This window comes from Gossypium raimondii, chromosome 3, assembly GCF_025698545.1.
Source record: "Gossypium raimondii isolate GPD5lz chromosome 3, ASM2569854v1, whole genome shotgun sequence".
In the NCBI taxonomy this organism is placed as follows: Eukaryota; Viridiplantae; Streptophyta; class Magnoliopsida; order Malvales; family Malvaceae; genus Gossypium; species Gossypium raimondii.
Genome location: NC_068567.1, coordinates 54,979,085 through 54,988,775, shown reverse-complemented (window position 1 = coordinate 54,988,775; position 9,691 = coordinate 54,979,085). Strand labels below are relative to the sequence as shown.

The following is a 9,691-nucleotide window of genomic DNA, read 5'->3' as shown; positions in this document are numbered from 1 at the left end:
GTCACGGAGCTAGAACTTAAGTCTCACAAATCGCGTGACCTTAGATGATTTCTTTACCTCAAATCTGTCTAAGTCAGTCTATCTCTCAAAAGTAAAAATTATTTAAAGGAAATTCTTCAAGGCACCGAAATAAAGCAAAAGCAAACTCAAAATACAAAGGAACTCGAATCGAACAAAAAAACCACAATAAAACAATGCACACGATGTGTTTGAGTAAATGCTCTCAAATATATTCAATAAATTATTACAACGGTCAAGATTAAAGCTTATCTACATTATGAGAGTCCTAAAATATTTAAACTCTATAGAATTTTATCCCTTAGGATTTACAATATTCACCATGATAACTTTAGTTTTACTTAGTGTTTCACTGTACCACTAAGCTTCAAGTAGATGGGCTTCTCCACATGTTTTACAAATCGGGCCAATTCAAGTAGATCAAATAAGCCTAATTTAATTAGTTAACCTTCATAGGACATTCTATGTGCATTCATCATGGCTTCGATCCGTGACCCGTGACACTAGCTTGATTTTTTTAGCATTGTTGATTAACATAATGCAATCTTATATATCAATTTAGGCAAAAAAAATTGAAATGAAAAAACCCATCTATTTTATGGACCAAATCATACTTTTAAGCCTGAAAATAATTCAATTTCCTTATTTGCACGTTAGGGGTGAGCGTTTGATTAAATCGAGTTAAAAATTTAAAATTAATCAAGCTGACGAGTCCTATTTTATCATCTTAACTCAATTTGAATTTTTTTTCAAATAGAGTCGAGTGAAATAAAATTCTAGTCGAGTCGAATCGAATGAAATTGTTTGAGTTAAATTAAAAAAATTAAACATGTTAAATTAAAATCTTGTTACAGTATAACTAATTCCATGTCAAAGTATATAAATTTGAAAGCATATATATTTCAAAACTTTTTCAAAGCAAAATAATAAATGTATATATTAATATGATAAACTTAAATTATTAATTAACTTATTTAGCTCCCAAAATTATTATTTTAGAAAATTTTAAAATTTGAACTTTCTTTATATATTCTTTAGAACTTTTTTAATTTTTTATATTTTTAAAAAAATATAAAATTTAGAATTTTTATAAATATTTTAAATTTTGAAAATTATTTTGTATATTTTGTTGAAAGAGAGACCAATTTACTCATTTTCAAAATTGATAGGGACCAAAGCAGGGGTGAGTATTCGATCGAGTCGAGTAGAATCAAGTCAAAAAATTTCGAGTTAGTCGAGTTGACAAATTCAATTTTAGCAACTGAACTCAATTTGAATTTTTTTAATTGAATCGAATCGAGTCATAAAATTTTAAGTCGAGTTAACGAATCTTATTGTTTATACTCAATGTTGCGTTTACATGGACTGATTATTTAACTAGTAGGCGAAGTATAAAATTATTTAACTACATAAACAATATAATGCTTTTGCCTTTTAACTTCATAAGTAAACATTTATCAAAATGACGTAGTTTTACCTTTTAACTTAATAGTTTTGACTTTTAACTTTAGAAAAGGTAAACATTTATCAAAACAATGTAGTTTTACCTTTTATTCAAGTTAAACTAAAAAAACTTAATTTTTTATTCGGGTTGATCCGAATAACTTGATTAACTCAAATAACTCGAACTATTTAATTCAAAATTCAAATTTTTTATCGAGTTTTTCGAATCAAATCGGATTTTGCTCACCCTTAGACCAAATGAGTATTTACACCAATATGTTATTCGAATTATAAAATTCAACTTGACTCGAAACTCGAATTACTTATTCAAGTTGACTCAATTTACTTGAACAATTTGATTCGATTAACTCAAATTTCAAATTTTTTGAATCGAATTGAGTTTTGCTCACTCCTATTGCACATAAGTCTCTATTTTATAAACATTTTTATTTCTAATAATTTATTCAATTGAATCAGATAAATTAGTCGGATCAAGAATCGATCAAATAAAAAATCGATGGTTTCATTAGTTCGACGATCAATCCAATTCTGAAAACTTTGGATTAATAAAAAATTTAACCAAAAATATTTACGTCAATCAATATTTTACTAAAAAGAAACAACACAGAAATATTTTTTTCTTTTGTATATAATACAAATTCAAACTCATACACCCACACATACGAACTTGTGATGATGGCCAATGGGACTACTACTGGAATTCAGAGAGATCAAATTTAATATCTGATGAATTTTCAATTTTTTTATGAAACTAAATAATTATATCTCATTTACCGCTTTTAGATGAATTGGTTCAATTCTAGGTAAAAGTAAATAATTTATTTCTTTTATTTCAGAATAATTATTCAAATTAAAATATAATTAGTTAAAGTAAGTTAAAATGTAACAACTTAAAATTAAAAAAAAAAAATTGAAGACTGCCTCAAAATTAAGCTTTGATCTGCACAAGTCACCATTTTAGTGTTAAAAAAAAAACAGTAAAAGGAGCTAAGTGGAATTAACAGGAGGTTAAAAAATACAAACCCAAACATGAACACCTTTACTCAAAATAAATGTTATAACATATGTTGCAAGTAAATGATAGATGAAAAGAGAGTATTTAAAAGAGTTTTATAACCTCAATCTCATACCATTTCTATGCACACTTAAAGCTAAATGCAATCACAGAAGCTGAAATAAGAAAAGAGTAACAGGAACTGATTTGTGCTCCATTCAATCTCTGTGTAAAACATGGAATATCCCAAGTGAATGATCCCAGTTTTATGTTACAAATATTTGTAATAAATAACAAATAACAAGCCAAAATTGTTTGCAATGGCAACTATTATCGTATCAATTTCTCCTTCTTGGCTTTTTTATTAAATTGCTATACACACAATGCAAATAATATTAAAATATTCTTCAAGTCTTTGTACTCTTTATATATTTGGTATTTAGTTCCTATATTTTTATTTTAAGAATTTAGTTTATTTATTTTTAAATTTCAAAATTTATATCGATTGTTAACAACGTTAAAATTTTTCTATTAAATTTGTTGATTTAATATTTTAAAATAAAAAAATACTCATTTAGTAGTCATGTAATAAAAATTTAATATTGTAATGAATTTGAATTTAACAAAATAATGTTAACACCGTTAACAATTGAACTTACATTATATATAAACCTAGAAATAAACTACAAAGAAATTAGATGTATTATCAATCAGTGCTTGAGTCCAATAATCAAAACTCCCTTGTCTAAGATACATCATCAAAGTCCTCAAGCATCAAAGTAATCCAGGATAAAAACAAACCATAGAGAATTATGTTGAAGTGGAAGTTTCACAAAATATTTAACTCAAAAATAAGCTTAGAAACAAAAAAAAATTATGTTGTCTAAAATATGGATCGAGTTTGGACTTCAATATTTAAGGCCTAAACATTTTAATATTATAATATATTATACGATTTTTATCACATAAAAATTAAATCTATAGCGAATATTAAAAATATGTTAAGTTGTTTATGTTTAATTTTAATAAAATTATAAAAAACATATTAATTCATAAAATATTAATTAAAAATAGTATAAATTAATTTTTTAAAATATGAGCGGACTTAAAATGAGATTAAATAAGCGCACAACATTAAAGATATGATGAGCTCTTTTTATGAATAAACGAAAGACAAAATGTTAAGATTGTTAATTTTTTATCATTGTAATAATAATATAATTATGAAACTTAAAAAATAATTATTCAATACAAAGTACAAAATAGATAATTTTTAAAAAGTATTATTTAAAAATCATAATTCTTTTTAGGGTAGGTGGGATGGATTTAAATCTACCTTCCAGTGATACTGCAAATTCATTCCTTTAAATATAAATTTTAAAATAAAAATAAAAAATATATTTTCGAACAATTGAATTTGGGTTTTAAGCCACACGCAGATTAATCATTTTAATTACTCATGTTACAATTAAAAAATTAATAAAAGTATTTTTAAACTTTTTTATTATGTTAGATACATATTTTAAATCGACTTGCAAACTGTTATATGAATCAACTATTTTAAATAAAATGATCTAAATTTTTTTTAAAAACACAATAGTGTAACATTAAAAACAAAATGGGACTACTGATCATATGAATAAAATAATATATATTTCGATTGACTTATGAGTAGATTTGTCCATGTCCGGGTCATTCGATTTGACTTGAAGGTCTGCTAAAAAAATGAAAGTGTTTTGACAAAAATATAGGCTCAAAAAATAATCTTGGATAAAAAATAATGTTTGTGTTTTAAAAGGGCCAGGCCTTATTGTTTTGCTATCATTTCACTATTATATTGATTCTATTTTGTTGTTATTGTTTGGATATTGTATAACTCTTATTTTATTATTAATTTTGTAACTATTTTAGAGGTATTTACTTGCTAAGTTACATTTATTTTAGTGTTATTTAAGTATTTTTTATTTTTTCATTTGTTGGAAAACATTTATTTTAATGTTTTAGTGTATTTGATATATTATATTTTTAAATTTATTTTATATAAAAATTTAATACGGACGGACCGAACGGGCTCAAGTTGTAACATTTTAAATTTTAAATATCAAATTAAGTTTTAAATTATGTTTTTGTTAAAATTTTCTTTTAAGTAATTTTATTAAATTATTTTAAACACCTCGACAAATTAAGTTGAAATGCATAAAAAATTTTCTCTTAGAAAAATCAACAGGTTTTACAGAAATTGATATTTCCAAAAAATAGTAAAAATGGGTGCATTTCGCACCTAAAACATAAATAGAAATCTTTCTTTCTTTTTTAAAATTTATGCGTTAGCATGAAAAGAAACTAACCAGGGTGAATGTCATATTTTGGTGAACTAGCTGGTCTGCATGTTACGCAAATGATTTCTTTGGCCATTAATTGTTTCTGGTTATAACTAGTAGGAGAAAAAAAAAAAGCAAGTATAAAAATCAATGTAAGCGTAGACAGGCTTGAGATAGAGCATATCTAGCCACCCAACAACAAGAAATTTGATATTTATTTATGTGTGAAAGAAAAAGATGATGATGTGCCCACCATAATGTCCCAAGTCATTTTCTGTCCCCATAAAAAGAAAAGAAAAGAAAGGTTTTTGAGTTTAATTATTATCAACCAATCTTGAGTTAACCCTTGGAAATAGTTAATTAGGAAAATTATTAAGTAATAGAAATTATAGAATATTGAATCGATTCCTTAACACTTTTTAAACTTGTGTATCAAGTTCCAACCAGTTGGCACAAAGTTAGCACAATGAAATTAGCCAGAAATGACTGTCTGAAATTTCCCTGGTCCCAACACTATTTATCCCAGTCCTGAATAATGTTGGAACTGGCGAACTACTTTAGTGATGAAATTTGATTGGAAAATGAGTAAGCACTGAAATCTGATTGGATCATGGTGACTAAGAAATCATACCCATATTTGGCTTTAAATTTATTTAATTACACAGGTTGAACTTCATTGGGCGGTGACTTCTCCCACTACAAATCTATTAGTAAATTAACGAGTAAAAGTGAGAGACGACTTAAGTTAAGTGGGTGTTGACATCGGTTTCAATGGCAGTGATGAAGCAAAAACTTTGGGTCCCAATCCACAGCTGGTTTTGTGTTCTAGGCTTTGATGTGGGGAATTAATTTGATTTTCTTACCACTTTCTGCCTCACCAACCACTACGAGCCGTATATGTCAATAAAGCAAATCTCATCTTATAAAAAAAAAACAAAAAATGAATATAACGCAAGTGCACCAGTTTTCAAACCTATGAACATCATTGTGCTTTAGCTTCTGCACCTTTCTTTTTTTCTTTTCTCTCACACTAAACCAAATTCACCAAAAGCTTTGATCAGCTGAACTATGGGAGTTAAACCTCCAAAAGTATCCAATCAAATTAAGATTCTCTCGTGGAACCTTATTCCTTGGCTTCCCACTTGTACTACCTATATATATATATCTCTCTCTCTCTCTTCACCATTCATATTATCAAATTCTTCCAAGCCACCCATTTCAAATGCAACAATCTTCCATTTTCTCGCTATACATTTTACTTGCTTGAAAAAATAATCATATTGTGTTCTGTTTTTCCGAAACTTTCTAATCTTTGTCGTGTATGAAATTATCGGATCTAGATATTTCTATTCAAATGATACAAGACTTGACTATGCATGCTAACCCTAATCAATTAAAACAGTCACTTTTTAACAACAACAACAAAAAAAAAAGGTTAAGAAAAATGGCTTTAGGGAAGTGCCAATGGATGATGAGGAGAAGACCTGTCACCGACCTTATGGACATGTTGAAAGGTTTTAAGATCCTAAACTTAACTTTGCACCGAAAAAAAAGTATGATTTTGGGGGTGACCACCTGCCCTTTTGACCAATTTATAATTTAGTTTAATCAGCTGTTTTAAGTTAGTGGACAAACCCTAGGATGATGCATTAGGTGGCTTTGCCATTCATTATCTTTGCTTAAGTGCTTACACGTAAGCTTCTCTTTCCCCACAAGCTCTTAGTTGCCGATTTATAAGAATCCCATTGTTTTCTCAACCAAATTCATTTATTTTATTCCTCATCTCTCTCAACCTATTAATCAGTACAGTACTGAAGAGATCTTAAATATTTAAATCCTAAATTAATAATTATTCCAGGCATTTTCAGACACTAAGGTTGCAGCTGCTGATTTCAAAAATGTGGGGGAGATGAAGAAATATGGGTTGGATTTGCATGTAATGGGGTCCCATTTTTCATCATCTTCTAGTCAACTTGAGAGAAAAGAAAACACCAACAAACTATCAAATGGTTAGTTGGAGTTCTTGGGACTAAGAAGTGCACAAGTTCTGTAATAATATCTCACCTTCCAAAGGAAAACCAACCACCGGGTTACTTAATTTGTCCTTGCAACAAGAAATAAATTTTATATATATAAAAAACATGAATTGGGGATTGGATAAAAATAATGCTACATGTAAGAAAAGTAAAGAGTAATAATGATGCTCTAATATCAAAACTAACTAGATGGAGAGTCCTGAGAGTAAAAAAGTGTTAACAGCTTGTATAGGAGAAACAGGCCTGCATGCATGCTTCATGTGTTTGCACCTCCATCAATTGGTCCTTTCTTTTTTAAGCAAATTAAGACTTTATCAAACTCACTTTAACATGTCTTGTTTGTACTCACACTGACAACATAACTGTTATTGTATTCTTTCAGGTTAGAGATGATTTAAGACATAGATCTCGACTTGAAAAGTTTGAAAAGATACTGATAATGGCTTCAAGTTGCAACCCAGCTTAAATCCATTAGAAAGACACACAGAGAGAGAACCCCTAGTGGTTCCAAGAACTTAGACTCCTTTCTTTATCAATTGCCATTAAGTTGGGGGGCAATTGGCTAATTAACTTTGTTGCTAGGAAATGCTGACAGCAGTGTCACAACACAATTCAAGACCATTCCTGTTGGTTGCAAATTAAGGTTTCTAATTGGCAAGAGATCAATAATAGAAGTCATATTGTATAACAACAACTGAGCTTGATTGGATGGTGATTATGTTTCCAATTTAAGTCCCCATTTTCCCCCACCTCACCAAGTTAGCAGACGCAGATTCTCTGTAAATAGCTTAAAATTAACACATAAGCTTCCTTGAGGGGAGCTGGAAGAGACAAAGTGTGGTGTTACCTTTCGACATTACTCATCAATGACCAACCAACCAGTGAAGCTGTAGGGTGTGGTTCATTTGATAAACCACATTAATTGCATATATATTGTAAGGTACGGACACAATTTGTCTAATGTCAAATGTGCCTCACTGCTTCCATCCTTTTTTAATTATTTAGGCTCCTATTTTTCGTTGCTGGAATTTCAGCTTTTAATTTATTTACCTACATAGAATAATAGTAGGGAAGAAGCTATTAACTCATATGGATGAAAGTTTTGGTTCTAAATTTAGATGTTTAAGATAATTGATATTGGTGAGGAAAATTGAGTTACATACATGAAGTTTTTATTCTAAATTTAGATCTTAATATACAAAATTAAAATTGGTGAGGAAAGTTAAGTGGTTATATAACTTTAAGAAAAGGGAAAAAAAAGTTATGTGCAAGTGAAACAAATAATTTCCCTGAAAAAAATAAATAAAAAAATAAAATTGTTTGAAAATGTACAAAGATCCCAAACACTAAAGACCGAGTCAAGGCCTGGCTGGAGCAAGACTAAGGTGCAAATCTAAGCCCAATGCATCATCAAAACTGGGGCCACCATCTCCCTTTGAAAACCTACGCAACGAGGGTCCATCAACACCCCGTCCATGGTGGCCCCCACCTTGCATCACTTGGGGGCCAACGCTTACGCCCGGATCCCCCAAACCACCACCACCACCATAAGGCACCCCCGCTGGCCCCCTCCCCACTCCACCACCGCCTCCTCCACCACCAGCGCTCGGAATCACGCAGCCATGTGAGACGTGGAAAGGAGGTGGCCCTCCTCGTGGCAAGTAAACCCAAGACGGTCCCGCCGCAGCTGGCACCACGACGGGTGTAGCCGACGCTAAGAGATGCGGTGGAGGAGCAAAAGCAGAGATGATAGGGTTCCTAGCAAACGAAACCGCGGCGCTTCGAGTGGCTTGAAGTTGAGCACGCTTGAGCTGTTGCCTTTCCTTCTTATGAGCGTTCTGGTGACCTCCTAAAGCTTGAGAGTTAGCAAACTCACGGCAACAATACTGACACTCGTATTTGCGGTCACCAGGAGCAGGGAAGCCACCTGGCTCTGAAGACCCTGATGATGGATCTTTGGTGGTGCTGGATTCCAAAACATCATCATCTTCTGGGACGTTGAAGCCGAAGAGCTTTAGACGTGCAGTAGTGGCGCTGTTGGTTTTGGTATTAGCTTGGTATTCTAACTCTGCCATGTTAACTAGAGAAAAATAGAAAGAGAAATGAAGAAGGATAGTTTAGTAGTTCAATGTAATGTAATGTAAGGGGAAGAGTTGCATGTGTGGGGGTATATATACATGATAAAAAAAAAAAAAAGGATTTGTAGAACATGAACAGTACAACTTAGGATGAAAGAGAAAGATTTCGGATATCCCAAGGGGGAAAAAGAAAAAGAGAGTATTAGGGAACACGACACGACCCGAGAACACTTGACTTGGGACCCTCACCCAAGCCTTGTCTTCGCTTAGAGTACCTATTTCTCTAATTTGATACTGTTACTTCATCAATGCATTGCGTTGCATTTATTTTCTTTTTTGGGGGTCTTTATAAAGCTTGTTTATATTTATACATACAAGATAAAAATGATTGAATTGGTCCATTTTTATTTATTTATTTTAAATAGGGAGCATCATTTGAGAGAAAATGGGTACCCAAAAAGCAATTGTGGGAGGTTCTTAATATAATGGGAACTTTTGTAGAGAACGTGAAGCAATTAGGTTAGAAAACAGATAGGAGGTAAGGGGGTGTGATCTGGACCACTTTGCTGTAGATGGAAAAGGTTTGAATGGCCAATGAGAAGCTAATAAAGTTGTTTTCATACATTGGTTGGGTTAATGACAGATTTCTAAATAGTGTTCTTACACGACACGTACAATTCCAAGGAGCCGGTGAGGGTAATCTGAAGTGAAGTGAGGTCTATGTAGACTCTATAGGTAGCTAGATCCCTGTTCATGGTGGGCATCAACATGGTATGGTTT

General features: G+C 31.1%; 1 protein-coding gene across 1 annotated transcript; it reads right to left on the bottom strand.

The window, feature by feature from the left end:
* Positions 1 to 8,042: 8,042 nt before the first annotated feature.
* LOC105794763 (zinc finger protein GIS3) lies at positions 8,043 to 9,066 on the bottom strand. The gene has a single exon (XM_012624070.2). The coding sequence runs from the start codon at positions 8,906 to 8,908 to the stop codon at positions 8,192 to 8,194; it is 717 nt and encodes a 238-aa protein (XP_012479524.1). The 5' UTR covers positions 8,909 to 9,066; the 3' UTR covers positions 8,043 to 8,191.
* Between the last annotated feature and the right edge of the window lie 625 nt (positions 9,067 to 9,691).